At 41.4% G+C, this 14,155-nt stretch overlaps 1 protein-coding gene across 1 annotated transcript in view; it reads right to left on the bottom strand.

The window, feature by feature from the left end:
* The window catches only part of RALA (RAS like proto-oncogene A), a 111,736-nt gene that overhangs the window by 26,714 nt on the left and 70,867 nt on the right, over positions 1-14,155 (bottom strand). Inside the window, exons 2-3 of the mRNA XM_073630526.1 lie at positions 4,249-4,404; positions 2,486-2,694 (exon numbers count right to left, since the gene is read on the bottom strand). Coding sequence (XP_073486627.1) covers positions 2,486-2,694; positions 4,249-4,362 — 323 coding nt within the window. The 5' untranslated portion in view covers positions 4,363-4,404. The remainder of the gene's footprint in view (positions 1-2,485; positions 2,695-4,248; positions 4,405-14,155) is intronic.

The following is a 14,155-nucleotide window of genomic DNA, read 5'->3' as shown; positions in this document are numbered from 1 at the left end:
TTTTTTATTATTATTTATTTATTATATTATAATTTATGTTTTTGTGTTTCAAACTTTATCATACCCGGGATATCTACTAGACTCTGGTTTGGACAGATTTAAGTGTGTTATTGTTAAGATTTACAGACCTACAATATAAAACGCCAAATTTCCATGCAAAATAATGGTACCGCTTTCAGCACCTAAAATCCAAAATAATCATACCGCCAGGGAGGTTAGCATTTGTTTTACCCTCAGTCACTAAGGGGTTAAGGTTTCATCATTGGTAAGGCTGAATAAAGACATCAGTTCATTCAGTTTATCCTGTGTGGGTGTATGAGTAGATATGTATACCAATTCCAATAGCCCTATATATATTCATGACAGCTACCCAGCACAAAATGCGCCACTCTGAGCAGTGGCATCCCTCTGTATATCAAGTCAGAGTTTGTCTTAATTAACGCCAGTCTGCTTTTTTCAGAACTGGCAAGAATTCTTTAGAATCAGTTGCGCCCATAGTGACAGATTTTAAAAATGGTGGCAATGAGGACTACTTGAATCTGGTGCAACAGTTGGAAAGCTTAGCAAAACTCTTGCAAAGTTTACCTAAATAAAGGCACAAGCTGTTTTAAACTGACCGTACCGCCAAAATCATCACTGCTACCCAAGTGTGTTTACATGAAACAGGTACCAGAGCTCCCTGTGTAGAAGTTCTGTCACATCACTAACAGAGGGGTTTATAAAAAGTTGAAAAGGTTTAGCAGAGTAAAGGAAAGAAATTCATGCTCAGTTTTTAGGACAGATAATAATAGGAAACCTAAAATATTACAGTTGTTACTGAACAGGAAGTGAGGGAAAATCTTCTGATGGGGAAACCTGATCCAATTAAAACTGTGAAAAGCTGGCCTGTCCGGCTGTACAGAAAATTAATGGAAACATAGATATGGGTGATTGAAAATAGAATAGATTGTAAGGTACATAGCTTAACAGGATTTCCTTTCACTTTGGACAGATTTCATTTCACTTTCTGATGCGCCTCTGGAACAAAAAGGATATGAAATCCTCCTCAACAGAACACGGACAGAAAAAAAAAAGGAAGAAAAACAGGGACTGTATAAACTCTTTAATAAACCATATGTATTACAAAGGACCTTTAAATGTTGGGCCATTTTTGTATTGTCCATTTGCTTTGACTTCCTGATACAGTTTGTTAACTTCCCTGCAAACACATCATTTGGAGATAGCAACATTGTGCTAATATACTTTACTATTAAAAATAATGTAAAACTAATACAGTGGGTTTTGTGCATCTTGTCACTTTGTAGACATGAACACGAGAATTTCATACTTGTGAACCAGTTGTCTAGATGAAGTAGGTTGCTTAAAAGAGAAGTTTAGGATTGAAAAAAAACATAAACTCACCTTGGTGGATGCAGCATCTGTTTCCCACCACCTCCACACTGAGAACTGCATGATCAAAGACAGCTGATCGCTCAGTTCTCCCTTCCACTCTGAGCAGAGAGCTGTAACTGTGAATCACCGGCTCTCTGCTCGCCACTCCAGCAATCACTGGAGTGACTGGTTCAGGCTCTCAGTGGCTCGCTGATAGGCTGAGGCAGCTGCTGAACCAAGCACCCTGGTGGATCCCGACATTAAAGTTGGGATCTCTACAGAGTCTGGACTGGCTGAGTGTCGTCTGCCAGCAGTGGGCTTTAGCCTGCTGTCAACTGAATACAGGTCACAAGAGTGCACTTCGTTCTGAAAAAGAGCTTTGGCCCCCTACTTCTCCTTTAGCTCTGTGGCCTCTAAACTGGGGCCTGTGGGACAGATGTAGCAGCTTGCCTTTATCTAGCCCTATTCCTCCCACCGACATCAATGGTGTTGCACTACTACTCCCATTGATACGAAGAACAGGGCACAATCTCTCTCATTGACACCAACTATGGGGCACTACTTGTCCCATTATTACCAACAATTGGGCACCCCACTGATACAAACAAAGGATCACTATTCCTCCCACTAATACTAATGACAGGGCACTATTATTCTCACTGATACCAAAGATGGGGCACAATTCCTTACACTGACACCAATGATGGGGCACCCCACTGATACCAACAAAGGGTAACTATTCCTTTCACTAATACCAATGATGGGGCACTATTCCTCTTCTTACTGACCAGAGGCATTTTATAATTTTTTTACGCTCATCAACCACCAAGCCTGAGGCACTATTTACTCCCACTGATGCGGAGTCATTTTCTACTCCCACTGGCTACAGTTCAGTTCCCCTAAAGTCTGAAGGACAGTAAACTGGCCCTTTGCTTAGAGAGTTTGGAGAGCTCTGGTTTAAGTGTCCGTAATAAGCTGCTATGTGTCATCAATGGTCATCTTAACTGAACATGACAAATGAATTGGCTATATATGTTTAAAAAAAAAAAAAAAACGGACTCCATTAAATCTCTTTATGTTATTACTTTTTTTGGACGAAACAAATAAAACCCACCTGAAGTCTGCAGTAGCAGCAAAGGATTCCTGTTCTGTGATGGAGAAGACACAGAGGAAGCCCTCTCCACTGCGGAAGTAATTGTCTCTGATAGCGGCATAATCCTCCTGACCAGCAGTATCCAAGATGTCAATCTGGACCTCAACTCCATCCAGCACAACTTTCTTGCGGTAACTGTCTGCTTTCGTTGGTTCATAGTCTTCTACAAACTAGAAAACATATGCAAGTCTGATAAGCTAAACTAAAACAAATGCCACCTAGATTTATAGTAATACTCATAATTGCCGAGTGCCCCATTCCTCAGATGATCACCTAGTTGAGAGCAAGTCTACAGGCTCATTCACACAGACGAAGAGGGCTGTACACCACCAGAGTTCAGAGCATACAGGATGACAGACGCCACCGCTCTACAGATATAACTGCACATATGAGGGGTTACATGCGTACAAGGACAAATAAGTGGCCCCCGGACACAAGCTGTTTGTGTCCAGGGCAGCTGATCAATCCCTGTACACATGTAGCGGATATGTGATTGCATCTGTACTGCTGCAGCACCTGTCAGCCTGTCATTGATTTGTACAGGCTGCTGTTGTATGCAGACACCTATGATGAACACTGGCAGTGTACGGCCCTCCGCACTCATGTTTAAGAGTCCTAGTAGAGCACTTAGGGGCCGAATATCGGCGATTCAATAGAAACCAGCCAACATTCCGCCCATGTGTATGGCAGTTGGACTGGAAGAAGCCGACCAGTCAGCCGTCTTCTGTCAAAGGGGCATGACCGAAAAAGCCAATTGCTGACCGGTGTGTTCTGGCTGGGGGGGGTCAATCCTTTTGTCAGAACACAATAGCTCAGCAGGGGAGATTCATTGAACATTGAATTGTTAGTACAGTGGCTCCTCCTAAGCTCTTCAGTTTTTTTTTTTTGTTCAGTGTACTAGGCTTTAGTCCTAATCAGAATAGGAGGGACTATGCAGGGGTCACCTCCAAAACCTAACATAAAACACATCGGAATTCATATCACCACCAATATGAGCCAAACGTTTTTTACCATCCACTACTTTTAAGATATGTAAGAGGAAGAGCAGTGCCACAGCCCTCAAATTCAATACAGTGCAGTAAGCATGTTTTGCTGTGAAAAATGATAAAGTATATTCAAAGCCAAAACTTTTGTACAGAATAGGGAAAGGTTAAAACTTTTTTATTCGGTCTGTGTCCCTATTGGGGAGATTTCCCTACACCTCTGTCCAAGAAACACAACAGGAAACAAGAGAAAATCTCTCCAAAGTAAAGCTTGCAACACACCTGTAGATGTTCTTTGGACATTTCTTTTGATTTTCTAATCATTAGTAAGGTCAAACCAATGTTTGTTTTCAGCTGCAGTGACAAGTGTACTGAGAACTTTCATACAAATTTTGGTACGAATGGTCATATGAACGTTCATTCCAAAATCTACTAGTGTATGGCCAGCTTTAGGAAATCCTCCCTTAGACAGTTGACACAGCAACAAGTGTTCCCATTGGAAAACTTCTTGTTCCAGTGACAGCTCAAAATTTTGGATTTCCCTTGTTCCACTGAATATTGACAGAGGGAGAATCTCCCCAGCGAGGGCACAGACAACTGTAAAACTTGATAAGGTTGCTAATCCATTCCTAATTTTAAGCAAAAAATATACCATGTAAAATGTAACTCAGCAACGACCAAAGGGCCAAAACTTGCTTCCAGGTATAAATAAAAGTGCAAAGTTGTCTCTCTTGTGTTTACCTCATCATACATAAACTGAAGAGTTAACGCAGATTTTCCTACACCGCCACTTCCCACCATGATGACTTTATGTAATGCCAAGGAATTCTGCCCCTTAGGTTTATTAGCTGCCATCTTTGGACTTGTTTTCAGTTCCTGATGGTAAAAAATATCAATCTGGAAGACAAAAGAAAACAAGATTTAATCTCATGGTTAATGGTCTCCGTAAGAAATTGGCATTGGCTTTAAAAATACCTACATACTTTGTTCCAGATGGAGAGATTTAACGTGGTTGTTAAGCCACTTGTATTAAAAGCTCCCATCCCCTCTGTATTAGAACAATAAGTTCCCCTGTGTTATATCATAAATATGCTTATCTGTACTGATAACACACCGTCTTCCTGCAATCAGTTACCTCCTCTCTCCTCTCCTCTGCCCGGCTGACAGTTCCAGCGGGCAGGGCCAAGAACTGCTGCAGATGTCAGCCGGGAGGAGAGACAGAGCCAAGAAGTCACATGATCGCAGGAAGACGCTGTGTTATCAGTGCAGATAAGCATATTTATGATATAACACAGACACAGGGGAACTTCTTGTTCTAATACAGGGGGGTTGGGAGCTTTTAATGTTAAGAATGAATGCAGCCGGAGCAAGGGGGGGGGGGGGGTTGATTTTGGAGCACACAGGAGACAGAGCAGGGCTGCGGATGACAGGGAGATGTACACCGACAACAGTGTCAGGGCTCAGCAGCCATGATATTATATCATGGTCAGCATACAGGGGAAGGGCACAGCCAGGCAGGATCAGACAGGTATTACAGGTGATACAGGGGGCCAAATGACACAGCACAAACGCTGTGCTGTATAACATGCTTTAAGGCAGTGGTCATCAACCCTGTCCTCAGGGCCCACTAACAGCCCAGGTTTTATGTATTACCTTGGATAGATGCAGACTAGAATACTGCAATCACTGAGCAGCAAATGAGATCACCTGTGATGTATTTCAGTTATCTTGCAAACCTGGACTGTTAGTGGGCCCTGAGGACAGGGTTGATGACCACTGATTTAAGGAAACAGGATCAGTTTTTTTTATTTTTTGGGGGGGTTAACAAAGTTCTAAAGGATTAGTAATCTAGACCAGGGGTGTCCAACCTGCGGCCCATGACAGCTATGAATGTGGGCCAACACAAATTTGTAAATTTACTTAAAAATGTTGATTTTTTGGGGGGATTTTTTTTTTTGTAAAAATGCATTTACACTTAGTGAACACATGCGGCTGAATAATAAATGTGACAGTGGCTCTTTATTAGACTTTTATAAGTTTTATCTTCCCAAAAAAAAATATCCCACTCTTCACAATCACGCATTATTCATGCCATCAGTTTTTGTCAGCGCCTACTTATATATGTGAGCTGTTCCTTTTTAAGGATGAAGAACAAACTTAAAACCAAAATATCTGAGAAGCACCTTGAAAATTCATTGAGAATTGCTACTACATCCATCAAAACCAGATATTGGTGCGTTGGTTCATGAAAAAAAGTGTCAAATATCACACTTGTTTTATGTTGCTCCTTTACTTTTCTAATAAAAAAAAAAAAAATTATATATTTATTAAGTTACTCAGATAGGTTGGCGGGGGGGTAGGCAGGGAGAGGGGCAGGGAAAGCCATCCCCGCTGGGAGAAGACAGTAATTATTGCTAACGAATATATAGCAGCCGCTTGTGATAACCGAAAGCTAATCTGGCAGGCTGGTTGTACCCAAGTTGATTGATCAATTTGGTACATTCAGCCTGCCCATTAATAGTTCAAATCTCTCATTCACACTACACATAGAAACCCGCCTGTGTGTTGACGTGTGTTAAAGTGGAACTTTAACAAAAAATAAATAAAAAAAGTTTGCTAACGTTAAGGCAGGCTTTTAAGGCAGTTTGGGGTAGATTTACTAAAATTGGAGCACTCAGAATCTGGTGCAGCTGTGCGTGGTAGCCAATCAGCTTCTAACTTCAGCTTGATCAATTAAGCCCACGTTCACATCGGGCCGTTTTGACATGTCAAAACGTCACCTATTGCCGGAAACGGCACCGTCCGTATCGGTGTGATGCCGACTTTACGGCGCCGCACCGATTCCCAAAAGTAGTTCCTGCACAGATGTCTCTGAAATCGCTCCCGAAGTCAGACTGACATGCGGGTTTGAAATTGTGTGAGTTCAGCTGAACTCGCACGATTTCAAACCTGCATCAGTGTGAACCTAGGCTTAAACCTGGAAGCTAACTGGTTTCTATGCAGAGCTGCACCAGATTTTTCACCACCGTTTTAGTAAATAACCTCCTATATGTCTCTTCTGCATTAGGGTTCATGCACACAGGTGTCTAAAATGAAGCGTTCAGATGTGTACAGTTTATAGATTTCTATGCAACTAAATGCAGAACTATAGGATTTAACGAGGCCATGCACACAGCTGTGTCTGCAAATAAAAAAAAACGCAAACCCCATTTAGTGGCATTCAAAAAAGTAGAGTAAAGCAGTGTCCGGGGCCCTACATATCCGAAGATTTAACACGTGTATGCGTGCATGTGGTATGCATGTAAATGCACATAAAACACATATACACAAATGTGCAAGGTTTGCTGTATCTGACTGTAACTGGCTCTATTACTACCATATACTAGCTTTTTTTTTTTTACTCGGGGGACTTGATTTTGCTTTATGACATAACAGCTAAGGATACTATGGCTGTTAAATGAATTTGCAGAAAAACTAAAAGTTAATTTTATGTTTTGTTTCTGCTATATGAAATTATAATTGTATAAACAGACATATCAAACAGAAATCTGTAACAGTCAGCAGCATTTAGTAGACCATTCTAATGTGTGTTTTTTTAGATATGGGCTTGAAAGTCCCAGGAGTCCTGAGCATTCCATTATGCAAATAAGAGCTTTAGCTTACAAAATGGAGTCTCAAGCTCTCCCAGCTCATATATTCCAGTACTGGCCAGAAAGGCCATCCATTACCGCAATGGACCAACAAGGGTGTGGAGGCAGGAGGAGGTCAGCAAAAGTCAATTACTTAGTAAGGCCAGCTATTCTATTCCAAAAACAGCATCTGCATAACAGAGTTCCATTGGTTTAAGTTGTCATAGTTGGTTCCCTTTATCACTTGACAATACTGTACATTGCATTACCAGTAGATCACAACTAATTCCAAACACAAGCTGATGTTCTAAGCCAGAACAAACCAAAAGATATTGTGATATTAATTGTGGAGTTGTTGGGATTTTACATCAATGATGGAACAAGAGATGAGTGGGGGAACTTGGTTTCTGTGATCAATTACTAAAGGAACTTTTCTAGGGAAAAACATAGGTGGCAACTTACTCTACAAATGTCCGTTGCTTGGCTGTCATAGTAAATTCTCACTTGAATATTTTCCACCACTAACACAGAACAAGCATCATGATAAAGACCCCTGATTTTTTTAGATCTGCATAACTGTTCTAAGAACTGAAGACAGCGGGCCACGCAAAATGATATCCTTATTCTCCACAAAAATTCCGCACATATCCTGTACTTAAAGTGGTTCTAAAGGCACAAGTTTTTTTTACCTTTGTGCATTTGATGCATGAAGGTAAAAAACCTTCTGTGTGCAGTAGTGCCTCTCCCCCAATACTTACCTGAGCCCCCTCTCGATTCAGCGATGTCCACAAGAGACTTGCCTCTCTGCGGACCTGCACTCCTGATTGGCTTTTAGCAGCTGGCTGCTGTCAATCACAGCCAGTGAGCCAATCAGGAGATGGAGGAGGCAGGGCCGAGCCATGGCTTCATGTGTAAATGGACGCACAAACCTGCAGGTCTGGAGCGTGCCTGGTTGGGTGCCCCCAGAGCAGCTGCCTGCTGTGTAGGCACACGGCAGAAGGGAGGAGCCAGGAGCGCCGGTGAGCTGCTCTGTGCAAAACCATTTCACAGAGCAAGTATAACATGTTTGTTATTTAAAAGGACAGTGTAAAAATAAAAACTAAAAAGTAAAATAAAGAAAAAAAAAAAAAAAGTAAAACGCCCTGTTCCGCCGAGCAGAAGCGAACGCATACGTAAGTGGCGCCCGCATATGAAAACAGTGTTTAAGCTACACATGTGAGGTATCGCGGCGATCGTTAGAGTGGGAGCAATGTTTGGGGGTTCTAAGTAATTTTTTAGCAAAAAAAAAAAATGTTTTTAACTTGTAGACAAGTGTCAAAAGAGGCCCGGTCCTTAAGTGGTTAATAGACTTCAATGGAGAAGCTGTAGAAAAGCATGTAGTATGTTTTTCCTGCGATTTGCATTTTTAATCTGCCCAGCAACAAATTTGACAAAAAAATATAAAAGAAGCAAAATGCAAATTGTGCTGTAAAATCGCGTAATCAAAAATGCAAAAAGCACAGTAGAAACGCTCAAAAGCAACATGCATAGATGTGAATTGAGCCTTAAATAGGAAATCTGGTCTTTAAAAGAAAAAAAAAAAAAAAAAAAATACAAATACTGTAACTGCTGGCTTAATAAAAAGACACTTTCCAGCCCAGGTATCCAGCATGGTCTTCATCGTTCTTTGGGTCCCCACTACTGCCATCTCGATTGTGGGAAGCTGGCTGTGACTTCATGTTGTTTCACAGCCGACTCCCCACTGTGCATGCGTGAGACACGGCGCATTTTCGAAATGGTCCCACAGTCTGGTGTGACATGTCCCAGGAGGATACAAGGGGCTGAACTTCCACTCTTCTCGCCTAGGTGGGAAGAGTACAAGTAGGAGTAGGTACCTGTGAGAAATAGGTACCCGATCCTGGAAAAATGTATTCTACAGCACAGGCAGAGGAGGAATGGAGGAGAAGAATGAGCAGAACTTCCTTTTTTTAAGTGAAGATTCACTTTAAGGAAAAAGAATGAAAAATGTAAAAAACAAAAAACAACATAAAAAAAACAAAGAAACAATTTTGTTTTTCAGTTAACTAGGGCTTGTTCACATCAGCCTGCATGCAAAAATGCTAGTGCGTGTATGCATTGTGTAGGGTGGTGCGATGTGCTGTTACAAAGCATCACACAGATTACGTTTTTCTCCAACTTTTTTCTCCCGTTCTTACATCAGTGTCCTATGCCTCTTCACAGTAGTGTTCTGAACCCCCCCCCCACTCTCACACAGAGCTGTCCCCCACGGCAGTGTCCTCCGCCCCTCACACGTTACCCCCACAGTAGTGTCCTCTGCTGTTCTAGCATCACCCCCCCCCCCCCCCCAGTCGTCCCTTGGACACAGCCAATCACAGATCGTGCTAAATGGCCAATCACATCGGCCATTTAGCACTCGATCGGAGTGTCCAATGAGAGATGATCTGATATGTAAACATATCAGATCATCTCTCATTGCCGACTCCTCCTCCTCAAACAGAGGCCGCGTGTGAGGAGGGAGAGCGACCTGCAGCTGCAGCATAAGTGAAACGTGAGTGAACACTAACATGGACAACACACATGCCCACCTGTCCCCAGTGCCACCTATCAGTGCCATCTGTCCCCAGTGCCACCTATCAGTGCCAACTGTCCCCAGTGCCATCTGTCCCCAGTGCCACCTATCAGTGCCATCAGTGCCCAGGGCCACCTATCAGTGCCATCTGTCCCCAGTGCCAAGTGTCACGTGCCATCTGTTATCAGTGTCACGTGTCATCAGTGCCATCTGTCATCAGTGCCACATCAGTGTCATGTGTCATCAGTGCCATGTATTAGTGTCATCAGTGCCACGTATTAGTGCCATCTGTCATCAGTGCCACATATTAGTGCCATCTGTCATCAGTGCCACGTATTAGTGCCATCTGTCATCAGTGCCACATCAGTGTCATGTGCCATCAGTGCCACGTATCAGTGCCACCTGTCATCAGTGCCACATCAGTGTCACGTGTCATTGTCCTGGTGCTCTAGGGCCTTCAAAAGTGTAATAGGTAGTCAACAAGTTAGATGTGTAATTTATGCTCCTAGAACACCTGATGGTGCTCCCTGCATGTTGGGCCTCTCTATGTGGCTAGGCTGTGAAAAAGTCCCACACATGTGGTATCATAATACTCAGGGGGAGTAGCAGAATGTATTTTGGGGCGTCATTTGTGGTATACACATGCCATGTGAGACAAATAACCTATTACAATGACAATTTTGAGGGAAAAAAAAATCTTCATTTTGCAAAGAATTGTGGGAAAAAATGTCAACATCAAAAACCTCACCATGCATCTTACTAAATACCTTGGAATGTCTACTTTCCAAAATGGATCATTTGGGGGGTATTTGTACTTTCCTGGCTTGTTAGTGTTGCAAGAAATGAGGCCACCAGTACATCACGTGATCATTTTTTTATGATTTGCACCACAGTTTGTAGACTCTCTAACTTTCACACAGACCAAATAATATCCACTGATTTTGGTTATTTTTACCAAGGATATGTAGCAGTATAAATTGTGGCAAAAATTTATGAAGAAAAATTAATAATTTGCAAAATTTTATCACAGAAAAATGAAAAATGCTTGTTTTTAAAACATTTTTGGTCTTTTTTCCATTTATAGCGCAAAAAATAAAAAACCCAGAGGTGATTAAATACCACCAAAAGAAAGCTCTATTTGTATGAAAAAAAGGACAAAAAATTAATTTGGGTAAAGTATTACATGACTGAGTAATTGTCATTCAAAGTGTGAGAGCACTGAAAGCTAAAAATGGTCTGGTCACAAGACAAGGGGGGTTTAAGTGCCCAGTTGTCAAGTGGTTAAAGTTGACCTAGCTAGAGAACAGTGTATGGTATATCATTTTTTTGTCATCAATTACAGCATTTTAACATTGACGCAGTTTTAATAGGTAAAGTATAGCTTTTAAAATCCAACCATACCACCACAGAGCAACTTCAAGGAAATCACCTGCCAAGTACAATTTCCTCGTTCCTCTCAGAGTAACTCTGCTAATCTAATTTTTAATAACTACATTCTTCTTACACAGCAGGACATTTGTCGCCTGAGCTTTTCGTTGTTAAACGCTCGAATAAAATGCCTTTTGTCAATGCAATATTAATATACTTTAGAATCTTGCTGACATCCTGAGTGAAATTAATTTAGATGCTGTTGTGTTGTAATGGACACTGCAATAAAAAAAAAGGGGGATAATAACCAAGCGTTTCATACTCAATGGAAATCTGAATAAACAGATTATGGCCTCATACATCAGTGCTATGGTTGGCGCAAGCGGTGTTCTACTATCAGCAATATTTTAATGTTCCCAAATATAACAAACCTAATGCTCATTATTATACTTCATCTACTTGCTACAAACCATCTTCCTCCAACATGGCCTACACCAGCGGTTTTGCAGTCATCTTCCAGTGCGGGTATACAAGCACAAGTGTGGAAGAGAGACCACTTTTCCCAGTTGAGTCCATGAAGGAAAGCTATGTGCTTTTGGATCACTCTTCAGAGAACATTTCACACGCGGTGAGGAATCATTGTATTGCCTAACTCACCACCTGCTTTAACCCCTTGAATCCCATACTAGAGCACCGCAAGCGCATGCATTGCATGCGGCTGTGGGTCACTTGCAGATCAGCCCCATTCACTTGAATGAGTTGCGTTCTGTGGGCGCTATAACTGCCAAAAGTGATGGGGGTAAAATTTCAGGTAACCCCCAACCGATAGTATGAACGAGCCTTTAGAGCACATTTTTAAAGCTGTTCTTCAGGTAAAAAATGAAAACATTGCACATGAATATTGCATATTGAATATTTCCAGTCTGTAGTAGCATTTGTGAGCCCGTTTTAATTAAAATTTAGCCCGTATAAAATGTTTTCATCTGCAGGCTCTGGGCTTGTACGTAAAAGTGATCTTGGCAGCTGTGGAGCTGTCTTATTACTTTTCAATGAACGGCAAATGCTGCCCCCTAACCCACCCCACTCTTCCCAGGAGCCCAGGACCACAACTACCATAAGGACGGCGAGTGGGAGAGAATTGGGGAAAATCCATTCCCTGATCACTGCTGCAGTACTGTCAACCCGAAGCACTGAGCACCTCTGAAAACCCAAACTAGAAAGCAAGGTGCACGGCTGATCTAGAACAATCCTGTGCTCGGTCAGCTGGAGAAGAGGGCAGTAGAGACATTAGGGGTGTCTAATGCTATCACATGGGGGTCAATTAAATAAATAAATAAAAATATTATAATATATATGTTGAACTTCCAGTGACCAGTATGAGAGAGTGAGAGTGATAACACCAAATTTAACATGTGCATGATGTCGTAAGCCTAGGCTTATTACCAGACAAGAAACAGGAAGTGGGCTGTATAAGGTATTTACTGGCAGAAAAAAAAATATTTTACTATCCAAAAGTTAAAACAACAAGGGCAGAAGATTTAATAGATGCAAAGATGAAAAAAAATACTGAAGGTTCATTTTAACATAGCAAGACAAAGCCAGCTGAATTGGATATTACTGTTTGGTTTTCATCTTGGCGCATACCCTTTTCTTCTTGCATCTACTGTTTTTTCAATGTAGTCCAGTGGCTTCTGATAACCTGTAGGACTGGACACTATGGTATCGGTTTCATGTAACCACTGTTTAAAGCTATATATTTTTCTTCTGTTCTACACTGTATGTTGCTTATCATAAGGTGGATGTACAATACATTTGTTAAGTTACAATCTGAATTTGTATTGCAAACTTGTATTTGTCTGCAAATACTTAAAGCGGTTGTATCCTCCTCTTGCACATTTTTACCTACAGGTAAGCCTATAAGGTAAAATGAATATCTCCTAAACCTGTACGGCTTAGGAGATATTCACCTTGCATGCAGCCGCTAACGTCAGTGGCACATGCGCTCTGCAGGCCCGGCGGTGCTCATACTAGCTTATTATGCCTTTGCCTTACAGGTTTTTTTTTTTTTGGTCAGGGCATACAACCGCTTTAATAAAGAGATTAAACATAAAAAGATAGAGTGACAAGGAATCCATCTTGGCATGACTTAAAAATGAACTATTATGCCCCGTACACACGATCGGACATTCCGACAACAAAATCCATGGATTTTTTCCAACGGATGTTGGCTCAAACTTGTCTTGCATACACACGGTCACACAAATCTTGTCCGAAATTCTGAACGTCAAGAACACGGTGACGTACAACACATTCGACGAGCCGAGGAAAATGAAGTTCAATAGCCAGTGCCGCTCTTCTGCTTGATTCCGAGCATGCGTGGAACTTTGTGCGTCGGAATTGTGTACACACGATAGGAATTTACGACAACGGATTTTGTTGTCGGAAAAATCCAGATCTCAGATTTTGTGTGACGGAAATTCCGATGGAAAATGTCCAATGAAGCCTAAACACGGTCGGAATTTCGGACAACAAGCTCCCATCGAACATTTTCCATCGGAAAATCGGACCGTGTGTACGGGGCATAAGTGAACAGTGTTCTACCTCTGGTTGTGTTCGGAGTTCTTTCTCCTTATTTTAGCCCTGTCTAGACAATGTACAACGGAAAGGATGTCAGTAAATTTACAAAAAAAAAAAAAAAAGAAGTATGGAATCACCACTCTTGGAAAATGTTAATTCAATTGTTTAACCACTTGACAACTGGGCACTTAAACCCCCTTCCTAACCAGACCAATTTTCAGCTTTCGGTGCTCTCACATTTTGAATGACAATTACTCAGTCATGCAACACTGTACCCATATGAAATTTTTGTCCTTTTTTCACACAAATAGAGCTTTCGTTTGGTGGTATTTAATCACTGCTGGGTTCTTTATTTTTTGCGCTATAAAAGAAAAAAGACTGAAAATTCGGTAAAAAAAAATTAAATTTTGTTTCTGTTATAAAATTTAGCAAATTAGTAATTTTTCTTCGTAAATTATGGCCAGAATTTATACTGCTACATATCTTTGGTAAAAAGAAGTACAAA

The sequence above is a fragment of the Aquarana catesbeiana genome, linkage group LG05 (assembly GCF_042186555.1).
Source record: "Aquarana catesbeiana isolate 2022-GZ linkage group LG05, ASM4218655v1, whole genome shotgun sequence".
Taxonomy (NCBI): Eukaryota; Metazoa; Chordata; class Amphibia; order Anura; family Ranidae; genus Aquarana; species Aquarana catesbeiana.
Note: the sequence above shows the minus strand (reverse complement) of the source record. Positions and strands in the feature narration are given on the sequence as shown.